The sequence below is a fragment of the Natrix helvetica genome, assembly GCF_964273705.1.
Source record: "Natrix helvetica genome assembly, chromosome: 3".
NCBI lineage: Eukaryota > Metazoa > Chordata > Lepidosauria > Squamata > Natricidae > Natrix > Natrix helvetica.
In genome coordinates, this window is record NC_138549.1 from 119324147 (window position 1) to 119340993 (window position 16847).

General features: G+C 40.2%; 1 protein-coding gene across 2 annotated transcripts in view; it reads left to right on the top strand.

Annotated features, from left to right (window-relative positions):
* MED8 (mediator complex subunit 8) overlaps positions 1 to 16345 on the top strand; it is a 30377-nt gene extending 14032 nt beyond the window's left edge. For both annotated transcript variants that reach the window (XM_081946805.1, XM_081946806.1), the window contains 6 exons: positions 7521 to 7639; positions 8619 to 8763; positions 12604 to 12744; positions 14864 to 14945; positions 15105 to 15353; positions 15907 to 16345. In XM_081946805.1, the coding sequence (XP_081802931.1) occupies positions 7521 to 7639; positions 8619 to 8763; positions 12604 to 12744; positions 14864 to 14945; positions 15105 to 15353; positions 15907 to 15971 (801 nt within the window). In that variant the 3' untranslated portion in view covers positions 15972 to 16345. The remainder of the gene's footprint in view (positions 1 to 7520; positions 7640 to 8618; positions 8764 to 12603; positions 12745 to 14863; positions 14946 to 15104; positions 15354 to 15906) is intronic.
* Positions 16346 to 16847: the final 502 nt, after the last annotated feature.

Below are 16847 nucleotides of genomic sequence, written 5' to 3' on the forward strand. Positions count from 1 at the left end.
TTTAATTTTAGGGTTAGTTTGTCCATCTCTGCACAATCCAAGGTTTTTTTTATCACTAATTCGTCCGGCGGTATATTATTTTGCTTCCAGCATTGGGCAAAAGCTATTCTAGCTGTGGTTAATATATGTGTTAGTAGATATTTAATTTTTTTGTGTAGTTCCCTTTAATTATTCCTAGTAAGAAGGTTTCGGGTTTATACTTTATTTGTTCCCCCGTAATTTCTTGTGCCCACTTCCAGATTCTTTTCCAATATTTTTGCGATTCCGGGCAGGTCCACCACATATGGTAGTAGGTCCCTTGTTCTTTTTTACATTTCCAACAGGTCGGTTTCAGTATTGGGTACATTTTTGCCAATCTTGGTGGTAGGTGCCAACGATAAAACATTTTGTATATATTTTCTTTCAGTGTTGCTGATCTCGTTAATTTATAATTTATATTCCAAATTTTTTCCCAATCCGCTAGATCTATATTATAACCAAACTTTTTGGCCCATGCTATCATACAGCCTTTAACTATTTCTTCTTCTAAGTTTATTTCTAGCAAATATTTATACATTTTCGTTATAAATTTGTTTTCTGGGCCAATTAAGATTTTTCCTTGTTTCTAATATGGCCATGTGGATGGTTATTTGCAAACTTAAAATAGTCTGCAAAACCTGAGCATAACTAGCTGTCTCACTGTCTCTCTCTCTCTCTCTCCTTCTCCTTGTGAAAAATACTCCTGATACAACAGTCTATTGTTTGTGATGAAATTCAAAATCTGAAATTGCTTAAGGGAGTGGGATTGCATTCCACCTTCTTCCAGATCATATACAGACTCTGCTCCTTTTCTTGCTCTGTCTTGAACTACTCTGTTGCAACTGAGGACAGTTTCTGGCATCTATGCAGATTTTCTTCCTTCTAAGGTGTCTGCTTCTTAGACAGCAACTTAGGTGGGCAAGTTTAGTACTTGCCTTTCCATCTTGTTAATTTGCTCAGAGCCTGGACCTGAACTTGATTCTGCTGCTTTATAGTCATTGTGTCTGCTACAGCTATGTCCCTGGCTTCTATGGAAGACTTTGAAGAATTGCTTGCAGTCAGGAATCGCAGATCCTTGTTAATACTTTTTCTTTCCTGATTGGTCTCCCACATATGTTCTGCTAGATCTTCTCTATGTAGTGCAGCAGGTTCTCACTTTCCATTTAAAATGTAGCTTTACGTGCACTTTCTGTATGGCTTGGGCCAGTGATGGCGAACCTTTTTCGCCTCGGGTGCCAAAAGCACGCGTTTCTGCTCTATCACGTGCACACGCATGCCCACCCCCATAATTTAATGTTCCCCACACTGTGCCCCCTGCGCATGCACGCGTGACACCCCCCGCTGCCCCATCATGCGCAGACAGCTTTCTTGGAGCCTGGAGAGGGTGAAAACGGCCTCCCCCGCCCTTCGGAGGCTGGAAACAGCCCATTTTCTGACTTCCGGTGGGCCTGGTAGGTCTGTTTTTTGCCCTCCCCAGGATCCAGAGGCTTTCTAGGAGCCTGGGGAGGGTGAAAAATGGCTCAGCACAAAAACCAGAAGTTTGAGAACGGACTTCTGGATTGCTTGCTGGGCCATTTTTCTCCCTCTGGAGCTTCAGGAAAGTCTCTGGAGGGCGAAAAATGGCCGAAAAACAAGCCCAAAAATCAGCTGGCCAGCCCACGCATGCATGCTGGAGCTGACAGGGCAATGCCTCACGTGCCTCAGAAATGGCTCCGCGTGCTACCTGTAGCATGTGTGCCATAGGTTCGCCATCACGGGCTTAGGCAAACAGCAGTTGCACTTGTGATGCCTAAGCCAAGTGTTGGTCATTAAGGAATTTGGCATTTATAATGGAAATCTTGACTTCAGTTTTCCTCCTGACCCTTAATGAATATCCATTTACTATTACAATATTTACTGCTTGGTAGAAAGGTATCCACTCTCTCTTATTGGGAAATTCTTCATTTCATTTAGATTTGACCTCTTCACTTGGGGATAGTCTTGAAATATCCTTTCTTTCTTTCTTTCTTTCTTTCTTTCTTTCTTTCTTTCTTTCTTTCATTCATTCATTCTTTTTCTTTTTTCTTTTCTTTTTTGCAGTTGAAGGCTTACCGCTCAATAGGTTGGGTCATATTTGAAGCATTGCAGCTGGGGTTTGATATAGTGTTGTTGACCATGCAGCAAATTATTGTGGCTTACAGAATGAAAAGATGGAAATTCTAAGTTTCTTCTTCCAGAAATCCTCTGGGTCTTTGTACCCAATATCCATCTCCCAATACCCTTTCAAGATGCACTATATTGCCAAAAGTATTCGCTCACCCATCCACATAATCAGAATCAGTTGTGAGCGAATACTTTTGGCAGTATAGTGTAGTTTGATATGCCCAAATAAGTGGACCAATACCAGATTTGGGGATATAATTTAGCAGCATATTAATATTTTTAAATCTAGTTTTCCTCTGGGGAAGTTGCTCCACCATAGAAATAATATCTAAACAGCTATTCCTGTTTCAGCGTACTAAGTAAATTATTGCCCTGCTTGGAAAATCTTCTGAGCTTGTACCTGGATAACAGTTGCTACCTAACAGTTTTCACCTCCCCCATCCTCTGCCTTCTTTTCTTAGAATTAGAGTTACACAAGGGCATTAATTCATCTTAGTTGGCAATTCCTCAGGCTGGCAATATCAGGTCTTCCTAAATCTTATTCCAGAACAAAGTCCCCACTCTAGACAATCTTTTTCCCATTCTAAATAAATTTTCACAATTCAATGATCTTGCCGTACATCTTCAGTGGAGGTTTTTAGATTTGTTATATCCCACCTTTCTTAAATCTGAAAAAGTGAAGGCTCTTTTCCAGCAGGTTCATCACAGCTTGCTCGGAAGATTACATGACAGACAGCATTTCTCTTCAAAATACTGTGACATTGATTACAAGTATTCTTGAAATACATTCCTTGTGCATTAGAGGACATATTCCAAAAACACAAATACTGGCTGGGTTCATACTGTATATTGTGTACAGTTTGCTTAGTTACATCTTAATGTTTTCTGTACACACACTATTGTAGTTTATGTATCATGATTTCTAGGAATTAATATAAGCCAAATGTTCCTGGCTGCTTGAATAATGTATGATATATGTACTGATATATCTCTGTGTTTCCCTTTCCTACACATGGACCAAACCATATGTCAGTTTCTATTCCAACTATCTTATTTATTGTACCTTGCACTCCCTGACCTGGGACAGAAAAATGTATATCAGATGTTTTGTACTGTATCCTGAATATCATTAGTATATGGTTGTTTATATATATATATATATATATATAATTTAAATTTATTAGCCGCTCCCTTTCCGAAAAGGACTCGGGGCGGCGTACAATGGAGTAAAAAACATATAACATTTACATAAATCCATGACATACATAAGTACAAAGACACACATGTTCGGAGGAGGTTAACAGATACAATACATAGACAATTAAAAACCATTAAAATACCCTAATTACAAAACCCCATGTACAATCCAAATTCAAAATGTTAAAAAACAGACAGTCAGGAGGAGTACGAGAAAATTACGGTTGAGCCAGGCCAGATAGTTGGAAGAGGTGGGTTTTCAGTTGTACACGGAAGGAGCGGAGATCGGAAGTAATCCTGATGTCCCGGGGGAGATCATTCCACAGGGCTGGGCCCATCACAGAGAAGGCTCTGCTCCTGGGTGTCGCCCCCCGACACTGTTTGGCGGTCGGCACCCGGAGAAGTCCCTCTCTGTGAGAGCGGATTGGTCGTAGGGATGTGTGGGGCAGGATGCGATCCTGCATGTAACTAGGCCCTGTGCCATGGAGCGCTTTAAAGATCATAATCAAGACCTTGAAACGCACTCGGAAGACCACAGGAAGCCAGTGCAGCTCGCGCAGGAGAGGTGTTACAGGGGAGAATCTAGTCCTCCCCATGATCACCCGCGCGGCCGCGTTCTGGACCAACTGTAGTCTCCGAGTGCATCTCAAAGGAAGCCCCATGTAGAGAGCATTGCAGTAGTCCAGGCGAGACGTCACCAGCGCATGGGTGACTGTGCGTAGGGCATCCCGGTCCAATAAGGGGCGCAATTGGCGCATCAGGCGAACCTGATGGAACGCCCCCCTTGCCACGGCTGTTACATGGTCATCCATGGACAGCCGGGCATCCAGGAGGACGCCCAAATTGCGCACCTGTTCCATAGGGGCTAGTTGCACGCCCCCAATGGCCAGAGATGGAAACACCTGGTTGAACCGGGGCGCCGGAAGCCACAGCCACTCCGTCTTGGAAGGGTTGAGTTTCAGTCGGTTGCCATCCATCCAGATCCGTACGGCCTCCAAACACCGGGACATCACTTCGATGGCCTCATTGGGGTGGTTTGGGGTGGAGATGTATAGCTGAGTGTCATCAGCATACAGATGATATCCCACCCCAAAACCACGGATGATCTCGCCCAGCGGTTTCATGTATGTGTTGAACAGGAGAGGCGAGAGTACCGAACCCTGTGGCACTCCACATGTGAGAGGCCTCCGGGTCGATCTCTGCTCCCCTGCCAACACACGTTGCGTCCGGTCAGTGAGGTAGGAGCCAAACCACCGTAACACGGTGCCCCTGACTCCTAACCCCTCCAGCCGGTGCAACAGGATACCATGGTCGATGGTATCGAAAGCCGCCGAGAGGTCTAATAGGACCAGGATAGAGGAACAACCCCTATCTCTGGCCCGCCAGAGATCATCCACCAATGCGACCAAGGCCGTCTCCGTGCTGTGCCCGGGTCGGAAGCCGGACTGGCGCGGGTCTAGATAATCATTTTCCTCCAGGTGGCGTGGGAACTGCTGTGCCACCACACTCTCTACAACCTTCGCTAAAAAAGGAAGGTTGGAGACTGGACGATAATTGACTAGGTCCGTTGGGTCCAGGGAAGGCTTCTTGAGCAGGGGCCTCACCACCGCCTCTTTCAAGGCGGCCGGTAGAGACCCCTCACCCAACGAGGCGTTCACCAGGCCCAGGAGCCAGTCGCGCGTAACCTCCCAGGATGCCAGTACAAGCCAGGAGGGACACGGGTCCAATAAACATGTGGTGGGTCGCAGACGTCCACGCAACCTGTCCAAATCCTCGATGGCAACCGAATCAAACTCCTCCCAAAGCGGACCCTCAAGACTCGCCACGGGCGTCTCTACTGAACCACTGAAGGGAGTCCATCCCATCCGGATTTGAGCGACTTTGTCATGTAGATATTTCCCAAACTCCTCTGCTCTACCCTGTAAAGGGGCTAGTATTGGCTAAATTAAAGAAAGAACATTAAAGTATGTCACAGTCTGATGTGTGTAGTTAAGATAAACAGTTGAATAAACTTCAGGCATAGGAATTTGGAAAATCCCAAAAGATGCTGAAAGTAGATAAATCGCTAGCTGATTTTTATTTTAACCTTTAACTCTCTGGGTTTTAACAGAAATGTTGTGAATTACTTCTTTTTTAACTAAACAAATTTACTTTTGATGTAAGATATAAAAATAATAAAACTTAAGAACAATTTTAATTATAGAAAGTATTGGTGCAGATCTAATCAACCAATCACATATTATCAAATATAGAAAAATACAGAGTAAAGATTGCACAGTTGCAAATGGAGGTGAAAATGTTCTAACATCAATACACCTCAGGTGTGGGAGAGTACATTTAGAATAAAAAAAAAGAAACAAAATTAAATGTAATTTCAACATTGCTACACATAGCTTACAGACTGCTGGTCTTTATAAAACTAAAGTTCCTTAATAATTACTGCCTGTGGATAATTGCTAAGACAGCTACTCAGCCTGTAGTGTCTGCAAAGATTCATAACCTAACGTTTGACGAAGCTGGATTTTATTGCTGAGTATTTTGTTGCTTCACGTTACCGAATTCCTGCTTTGCAATTGAATGTGATTGTGATAATTTGACCATGAATAACCGTTGAAGTATAGAGAGGTACCTTACCAATTTGGGGGGGATGTCTGTGTTTTGTGTTTATATGTGGGTACCTCTCTTTCAGTCAATGTTCACTCTTGGCAAATACCTGGAGTAGTCCCTTAGTGTTCTGCTCAAGAGTTTGGAAACAGTTTGCTTTTGCCTATTTTCCAGAGCTAAGAAAAAGTGACCGGCTCAATGTCCTATATTATAATACATGAGGATGACCTTGAAGGACAAGGGGATGCTGCCTTGGAAACAATTTGAAAAAAAAAATAGGGGGGTAGGATCCCAAGTGGTTGAATTTAGGAGGAAGAGAAAGAAATTTAGGAAAGACTGTCCTAGTTGATCATGCAATTGAATGTGGCGGTGGGAATTTTGTACTCAGATTTGCAAGATTCTATTAATGCAGCCTTACAATAAAGTAGAATTAGATCATTTGATCATATTTCTTGTCAGACATGGACAACATAAGACGAAATCAAGAGAGCAATTGACAGCAGAGGGATTTAGTTTTTAATGGTTTTGTATGATCACTTAAAAGAAGGATTTAAGGTAGGTAATAGGACATTTGGAATTGAGCAGCAGAAGACAGAATTGTAAGTTGAACTTGCATTGTAAGTTGAATTGCTAAATGTATAAACTTACTGAAATTTGAAACGGAAATTTGATAAAAGAGATAAAAGAAATGAAAGATATAAAATGGGTTTAAAACTTTGGACGCAATATTCTGACGGAACAGTGGCAAAATAAGTGGTTAAAAGAATTGAAATTTACATTATTTTACAACTTAAAGGATTTTTTTTTAAATAAAATGATATACCATCAGTACGTGTCTCCAGAAATATTGTCTGGAATGTATATAGATACTTCAAATTTATGTTAGAAATATGGACACAGTGAAGGGTCATTTTATCATATGTGATGGATTTGTAAAAAAATATCAGAAATTTCTGAATTCAAATATATAGAGTGATATAACTTTAAAGATGAACCTTCAACGGAAACCATAACTTTTCTTGCTGGGAATAATAGACAATCAGGAAGGTTATTTTTATACAGTTACTGTATAAAATAAGACATGCACAAAATGGAAGCATTCTGAAATACCCACAACGGAAGAATGGTTGATGAAGATGGACAAAGCTAGCACAGTGGCAAAATTAATTTGATTAGAAAAAGATCAATTACATTTATCAATGATTGGAAACCCCTTATAAACTTTTTTTTTAATGACAGAAAAATCACCTTGAGATTTAAAGATCAGAAAGGGTAGCTTATGGAAAGGAAATTATAATGCAACCATAAGGTGAGGGAGTAAAATATAAATGTATTTATAAGGTCCACCCTTTTCTTCCTTTTACTACTACTGTAATGTAGCCAAAAAACCTCTTCTTGTTGTTTTATGTTTTAATGGGGAAGCGAGCTGTCATGACATATCTGTAGCTGAAAACAACAGAGAGATTATTGTTTAAAAAGTCAAAAAGTAAACTTTGAGGGACACTTTGCCATTCTGTTGGAAAGTTAATATATTCAATCTTATTGTATGTCCTTTCCAGAGAGAGGAAAAGCAGCTTGAGCTATCCCTGGAAGCTCTTATCAGTCAAGTGGCTGACCTGAAGAACTCCTTGGTCAATTTCATTTACAAACTGGAGAATGAATATGACCGTCTCACTTGGTATGGTTTCATAGCCAGCTGGTACTGGTGGGAGGGGACAGTATTTCATGTAACATTTCACCTAATTTAGGATACCTGCCAACATACATTGAACTCAATATGCTGCAATTCAAAACTTAATTGTTCCTAGTTCCCAGTTTATTTGGAGAATGAAGCAAACTTTCTGATTTCAGGATGTTACCGCCTATTATGTTTTTAGGAAATCTTTTACTCCCTTCCTTTTTCATCTTTGTGTGAGTTTCATGAAATTGAGTGGCAATTATTCTGGAATAAATATACAAAGGTTCAGGCTGTAAAACAAATGAAACTAATGTTTTGCTTGATCCCTGTAACAATTATTCTTTGTTTTGGAATAGTTTTAAAATATAAAAATATAAAATCAGTATACTTGCTCAGAATTCACTGGGCTTTGAACAAGCAGCATTTTTAATTTTTTGATCTAACAAGATGGTCAAAGTTAGATTTGTTTGGCACTTCCCAGTATTCACATTAAGATCTGTCTTTCTATTAAGATCTTTTTGAAAATGCCCTGGCTGGCAAAGGCTCAATTATCTGACACACAGCAAAAGGCATTCTTGTGTATTGCAACAAGAAAAGCATAAAATGAACTCCCCAGAAGCAGTGTTTGGTACAAGGGGCTCTTTAAAAAATAGCTAAGACACATTTCTTCATCAAAATTGTCATTGTCAATGCTTTCATTGGTTTTAATTTGCCTTTAAATTTCTAAGTTTTGTGTTTTGAATTTAATTGTTAGCTGCCTTGAATGTGTAGAAACCAGAATATATATATTGTATAACTAAATATTCCTTATAGGAAAATTTGTACATGACATCTCTTAGAATTAGAATGGTTATGCTCAATGAGTTCTATTTCTTTGATACAGCATTCTGATCTAAAGAGTAATTTAATTCCTCAAACATATCCACAAATGTCCTTTTGATATAATTCTCGTATTTCTATTTCCATTTTTCTGCCTTAGGCCCTCGGTGCTAGATAGTTTTGCTCTGCTCTCAGGGCAGCTTAATACTCTGAACAAAGTGCTGAAGCATGAGAAAACTCCACTGTTGCGCAACCAGGTTATTATCCCATTAGTGTTATCGCCAGATCGGGATGAAGAGATAATGGTAAGAATTTGACTCAGTTTGTACCTTTTCTTGACCACTATAATTATTTTTTAGTTCTAGGAGAAAATAAGATACAGGTAGTCATCAGCTTGCGACCACAGTTGTGCCCAAAATTTCTCTTGCTAAGCAAAACGGTTGTTAAATGAGTTTTGCCTTCTCATATCACAGCTCAATCACTGCAGTTGTTAAGTTAGTAATGTGGTGGTTAAGTGAGTCTGGCTTTCCCATTGACTTTGCTTGTAAGAAAGTTGCAGAAAGTAATCACGTAATCCCAGATACTGTTCTGTCCCGTGATTCTAATGAATATGCAGATACAGGCTTGGCTGTCTGCCACGACTAATTACATAGATAAAGCCACCCCTTGGCTAGGAGCCTAGACAGCTATCTTCAAGAACCAAGATTAAACTTATGGAATGCTTTCTCAACGGCTAGTAAAATGGGCTGTTGTTTCCTGCAAAGATTCCCCTCCCGTCGCTCCACCTATAAACTCTCTGGGAGAAGCCACACCCTTAGCCAGCTGTCCTTACTTCCTTCTATGATATCGTCTCCACAACTGTTCCTTTCTCTTCTCAGCTCTACTACACGCACATCAGGGACAACCTCCTTCTGTTCCTCCTCACTGCTCCCTGACTCAGATGCCACCTGGTGGCCAACAGGCCTCTCTAGTTCCTGCTCTGACTCCAAACACCCTCCAGAGTCTTCCTCATCCTCCAGAGCAGTCCCATAATGGTCTGAGCTGTCAGAGTCCACCAACAGCTCAGCCAGCCGCTGCTGGGCCACAACAGATACTGCAACTGTCACATAAACACATTCCGGTTGCTAATCATCCAAATGTTGCTCATGTGACTGTGGGGATGTATGGAGTGCGAAAAATGGTTTTAAGTAACTTTTTTCAGGTCATTGTAACTTCAAACAGTCACAAAACAAATGGCTATAAGTCAAGAACTATGTATACTGAACAATGAATCTTTTATCAGCGAGGAAAAAGTTGAGTGAATAATGTAAAGCTTGCAAACTTTCACAAAGACAAATGTATAGAAGGAATAGGAAACCAAGAGAATTGTTCTTCCTATAGGCTAAACGTATTTGATGAATAGAAATAGGTGTTATGGATACTCCTCTGTATGACAATAGAATAAAAAGACATAAATATGTTGTTATTGAATAGTAATAGTATTAAAACTTTATTTTTGATCAATAACCAGCTAAGTAACTAAATACAATGCATAAAAGCAGGCTTAAATCCCATAAAATTAATATATAAACTGTCAATTAAAATTTACAAGAATTAAGAAAAGACAACACTATATAATAAAGCAAAAGTGAATAAATAAGAATAAAATTTAGATAAAAGAATAAAAGGACTTCTTTGTAACATCATTCCAGGATTAGGACATCTAAAGACTTCTTTTAGCAATAGCTACCAATAAGTATTTGGCAACTCTGTAAGAGGATGTTTGACCACCTTTCTCTTCCTGAAAGTTTGATTTCTACTAGGAGGTTGTATGGGTGTGCCAGCATATAGATGGAACAATGAAGAAATTAATGTCCCAGGTTCATTATGGTGAGAAGAACAATTTCTTTCATTAAATGGGATTATGAACCGTCCGTCCAATTTTGCTAAAGATAGAACAAGAAGGATTTGCAGTATGCTGAGCAAACCAGATTGAATGGATAGTTGGCAGATCTAAATGCAACTTTAAGTTTTGGACCCCACCCTTGTAGATTGCCTATAGCACTCAATTCTGTCTGACAAGGAACATCATAATAATAGTAGACTTTAGACAATAGTTAAAGAAATGCTTTGCAAAGCTTAAAAATAAGATTTTACAGCCAAAAAGAAAGCATTAAAATTACAGGATTGGATTTTAAACTGGGAGCAATTATCACATGCTATATAGCTCAAGCTTCAGTTGCACAACAAAATTGTATATAGGGAATAGTTACTTTAAAAGACAGGCCAGTATATGTTTAAAGGTGAAGTCAAGCTATTTTGTCATTATATAGAACCTTATAATAGGGAAAAAAATAATGCGTTCTTCTGTGTGTGCATGCACACATTCATGTGGTGAGTCTAAATTGCTTTTATATGTATTGCTTTACCTTTTAAGTATCAAATATTTATTATGGTCAAAGACCATTACAATTAAAACTTCTCAAAGAGTATCTGGTTAAAAGTTCTAGAATAAAATAATGACAAATAAACAAATCAAATCTATGTTGAAATCATAATTTGGCAGTTGCACGTAAACAAGAGCATGGCCAAGCCATAATGTACTATTATTCCACACATTCATTATATTATATTATATTATTATATTATATTATAGCATAGTATAGTATAGTATATTATAGTTTATTATATTATATTATATTACATTACATTTCCCTCCCTCCTCACTTCTTCCCTCGGGTGCCTATTTTTGCCGTGTGCCCTCCCCCCCAACTCCATGTGGACTCAGGCAAATTTTTTACTTCTTTGCAACTGGAGACTGAAATAATGTCAACCCATTGAATAGCAGGGCAGGGGGGGAAACCCCACCAGCCAAGTCACTGAAAACTGCAACCAGGAAAACCAAGAAATAAGCCAGGCCCAATGGACACCATATTTGTTAAACAAGTTAAGGATGGAGCACCTGCTTTTGAAGCTGGGCTAGGCACAGGTGACAGAATTATAAAAGTGAATGGGGGAAGTGTCATAGGAAAGACATAGTCTCAAGTAATTGCTTTAATTCAGAAAAGTATTAGAGTGCCTGCAACAAAGAAAAGGGAGTTGACTTATTTTCCAAAGCACCAGAAGGCAAAACAAGAAACAATGGATGGAGATTAATCAAGGGAGAAGCAACCTGGAATTAAGGAGAAATTTCCTAAGAGTGACAACAATTAACCAGTGAAACAGCTTGCCTTCAAAAGTTGTTGGTGCTTCTTTGCTAGACATTTTTAAGAAAAGACTGGACAGCTACTTGTCTGAAATGGTATGGGGTCTCCTACTTGAGCAGGGGGTTGGACTAGAAGACCTCCAAGGTCCCTTCCAGCTCTTTTTTGATTGATTTTTAATCCTTAAATTGTGAAATATACATATTAGATACTTATCAACTTAGTATCTAAAAATTATCCACTTTAGTATTTAATAACTATAGTGCCACTCTCCTCACACGTGGACTCTGGTGAATTTTTTTTTTCTTTGCAACTGGAGACTGAAATAATGGCAACCCGTTGGACTGCAGGGCCACCCCAAGGGAAAAAAGCCCCACCACCAGGAAACTACAACCAGGAAAACCAAGAGGAAGCCAGGGCCAATGGACACCATATTTGTTAATCAAGTTAAGGATGGAAGGCCTGCTTCTGAAGCTGGTCTATGCACAGGTGACAGAATTATAAAAGTGAATGGGGAAAGTGTCATGGGAAAGACATATTCTCAAGTAATTGCTTTAATTCAGAACAGTATTTGAGGGGCTGCCACAAAGAAGAGGGACACTTCCAAAATGAACATGGTGATCAGAGAATGCTCATTTGTTCCCTATATTTCAGTCAATATTATTTTCAGGATGAATCAAAACTCATCACAATGTACATTGATGTATACTGTATATGGCAGTTTGATGTGGCAGGTTTCAAGCTGTTTCTTCATAACGGCTGACTTGCAAATGGTGAAGACGCTAACTCATTGACATTTATTTTAATTGCTTCATTTTATTATAATAAAAAAGAGAAAGATTAAAAACTTGCAGAGGTAGATGTTCTGAAACTACATTTCCAATAACCTGAGACCTATACGTTTAGCTTTGTATTGTCTGATTTTGTTGCAAGCTATGAGTCCTAATAGACTGAATATTGCAGCGGCAGACAGAAGGACGAGTACCAGTGTTCAGCCATGAAGTTGTACCTGATCATCTGCGAACGAAGCCTGATCCTGAGGTAGAGGAGCAAGAGAAGCAGCTAAGCACAGATGCAGCTCGTATTGGCACTGATGTGGCACAGGTAGGACGATGATTGATTAACAGGATCAGGAAGAAAAAAAGAAACTTGGAGCCTGAGGGAGCACAAACATAGCACTTGTCTTCAGCCCAATAAAACAGCAGGGTCTTTTTCTGGGATCATTTGGTTATCCTCTGCAGTTGCCTCATGATCCAGGGGGTGGGGAAAAGTGTCAGCTTTAAAGAGATGCAGATCTATTTTATCCCTGTGCACCCCAAAGCACATTTTTGGGATAAAATCTAAATTATTGAATGCTGAATAAACATGCTTGGAATCTAAAAACTTTTCTTGGTAAATGTGTATATGGATCAGCATGGTTTTGCACCACCACAATTTTGCTACCCTCACTAATTTTAATTCTCTCTCAGGAATTGCTGTTTGGTAGCATGCAAATGAATCAAAGCTCTATTACACATTAAACAAGATGTACGTAATGTTCTGTTGTTGTTGCTCTATTCTATATTGCCTTCCAGATAATATAATACCGTATTTATCGGCGTATAACACGCACTTTCCCCCCCGAAAAATAGGGGGCAAATGATGTATGTGTGTTATACGCCGATATACACCAGGCGATATATGCCAGGTGCACAGAAAAGGATCACGGAGCGCTTCGCCCCAAAAGCAGCTGCTTTTCTGTGCGCCTGGCGTTTAAAACATCCGGCTATCTATCTAAACGCCAGGCGCACAGAAAAGGATCGCGGAGCGCTTCGCCCCAACAGCAGCCGTTTAGATAGATAGCCGGATGTTTTAAACGCCAGGCGCACAGAAAAGCAGCTGCTGTTGGGGCGAAGTGCTCCGCGATCCTTTTCTGTGCGCCTGGCGTTTAGATAGATAGCCGGATGTTTTAAACGCCAGGCGCACAGAAAAGCAGCTGCTGTTGGGGCGAAGCGCTCCGCGATCCTTTTCTGTGCGCCTGGCGTTTAAAACATCCGGCTATCTATCTAAACACCAGGCGCACAGAAAAGGATCACGGAGCGCTACTCAGTGGGGTGTGGGCGAGAGGAGGAGAGAATGGATGAGCCGTCTCTCCTCTCCCAGACACCCGACTAAAACACTTTCTTTCGCCCGCGGAAGAGCTCGGGCGGGCGAAAGGAAGCGCTTTAGACAGCGGGGTGTGGGTGAGAGGAGGAGAGAATGGATGAGCCGTCTCTCCTCTCCCCGGACTCCCGACTAAAAGTTAATAAAAAAAAGGAAGGAGGGAAGGATGGAACTGGAAGGGAGGCAGGGAAGGAGGGAGGGAGAAAGGAAGGATAGGAGGATAGGGAAAGAGGAAAGAAGGCAGGCAGGCAGAAGGGAGGGAGGTGCAAGGAAGGAAGGAAGCATAGATAAGCAGGAGGGAAAGAAGGCAGGCAGGCAGGAGGAAAGAGGAAGGAGGGAACTGGAAGGGAGGCAGGAAGGAAGGGAAGGAGGAAGGGAGGGTGGAAGATAGTAGCAGTGAAAGCAGCAGTGTTCATAGTTGCTTTTACTGTCCTTTTACATTATTTACCTTATAAATGGTAATAATATTAATAAAAAAAAAGTTCTGAGCTACCCTTATTTTGCTTCAAAGTTCTTTATTTGAAATTTAAATTTTTTTCCTGAAATTTCCCTCTTAAAATGAAGGTGCGTGTTATACGCCTGTGCGTGTTATACGCCGATAAATACGGTATATATGTACTCCCTCCACTTTTCCCATAACAGCTCTTTAATGTAGAATGGACTGAGAGATAGTCACTGGTCTCAAATCCTACTGCACCACATTTCCTTGCAACGAAGGTTGATTGAAATCATCACAACCAACACACTGTCCTTGTTATAAGCAGTACACTTCTCTGAATGTCAATAATTCTCTGTTTTGTGGATGGATGGATATATATGTCTATATATGCTAATTGTTCATTTACATAGATCCAAATACACTAGGCATAATTTTCCCCACTCCCAGGTCTAATTTGGTACCAATGACATCTCAGATCCAAAATGATGCCTACCTCTAATTCTGTCAAGGCAGTGTGGAGTTTCAAACTGTTTCCAGCTTCCAGAATATCTAGACATAGGCTTTAATGAGTTTTATCTGCATGAAGTCAGGCAACCTGAAGCACTTGTGAATTCTGACATAATATGATTTTTATGATTGCAGAAACAGATTCAAAGCCTAAACAAAATGTGTTCGAACTTGCTAGAGAAAATCAACAAAGAAGATCGAGAATCTGAAAGTGGAGGTATGGTTCTAGATAAGGAGGAGGACCAAATGAGCTTTAGTGGGGACAACACTATTGAGAGACAGAAATCCCAGAAACAGAGATTAAAGTATGATAAGAAGTAAAAACTACACCTTTAGGAAATTTGGAGACCAGTACGAATGCTTTTCTACCCTATAGGTTTGCGCCAGAACAAGCAGACATTCAACCCTGCTGATACCAATGCCCTAGTTGCAGCTGTAGCCTTTGGAAAAGGATTGTCCAACAGACGTCCACCAGGAGTGGGAAGTTCTGTTCCAACCAGTCAGCAAGCTGCCAATGCCATCATAGCTGGTGCTTCTACCATGCAGCAAGTACAAATGTCAGGCGCACCAAATCAGCCACAGCCTATGCTTGGAGGAGTGCAGATGCCACAAGCAGGGCAACCAGGTAAAAAGAATCACAGAGACAAATATATAGTGGTACTACTAGGGCAATAGGAAGTGTTGCCCCACAAAAATTAAACGTTTTGTATAAACGGTCAGGCTTTAGAAAAGGACAGCTATTTGGGACAAGGGATATGGCAGCATATGATTTATATTAACATTATCTAGGTGTCTGTGAGCCTGGAGATGAGATAGGATTTTATTAAATATAGGAATGTCCATTATACTGAGAATAAGTGGCTAGTAATCAAAATCAGGAGAAGACTACTCTCATTATGTCCAGCTGGATGGTATTTTCAAAATGCCTTTGTTTACCATAGGAAAATAGGATAGTGGGCAGCTTAAGTCTTTTTTCTTATTCATCAGGTTTCTTGTTTAGTGCATAAAATGCCTGAGAAACTTGCCCAAAGTAATGTTGGAGTTTGAGTGAGTAATTAAATATACCTGCCTCAAAAATATGTACAAGAAAGAGCCAGAGATAGTAATAAACGTATTGCCCTCCCAAATTGGTCAGATTCTTATTACATTATTAAACCCAGCTTCTTTCATCTCTCCAGGTAAGATGCCCAGTGGCATAAAAACCAATATCAAATCTGCTTCAATGCATCCCTATCAAAGATGAGTGGGAAGTATTCTGGTCTATTGCTGGTCATGGATTTCATTTCCGAGTCAACACTTCTTCAAACTGATCTCAGCAATTAAACTTGGAGTCTTCTCTGAAGATCACTTGTATCATTTATTAATGCAACTGCATTGATCCAGGATCCAGAATATGGACATGTATTTTTCATTCCAAATGATAGAGGCAATTTTGAGACAAGAGACCGGTTTCTGATAGCTAAGCCAAGATGGCAAACAACTTTATTGTTCGCTAATGTACAGCCTGATTCCTTGAGGTGGTGCGTCTCTTTTGTGACTGAGATTATATGAGACATGTTTTTTTTAAAATAATGATAATAATAAAGTTCAAGTGCTCCTTCTCATGTAGTTTTGCTTTTGTTTTTTTATTTTTACTTTTAGGTGACTCCTGGGAAAAATTGTGGCTTTGTGTTAGCTGCACTTTTCATACAGTGCTTAAAACCTGTACCATTAGATAGGCCAACATATAATCTACTTTGATTCCTCTTTGAGATTCTTCTGTTCAACCCCATTTTTCATTGACTGGGGGAGAGGTAACATACTAGTTCTTGGTTTATTGTTATATAATTTTTTGTTAAATAATCAACTCCTGGGCAGGCACAATGGATACAATAATACAATACAATAGTAGAGTTGGAAGGGACCTTGGAGGTCTTCTAGTCCAACCCCCTGCCTAGGCAGGAAACCCTATACCGTTTCAGACAAATAGCTATCCAACATCTTCTTAAAGACTTCCAGTGTTGGGGCATTCACAACTTCTGGAGGCAAGCTGTTCCACTGATTAATTGTTCTCACTGTCAGGAAATTTCTCCTCAGTTCTAAGTTGCTTCTCTCCTTGATTAGTTTCCACCCATTGCTT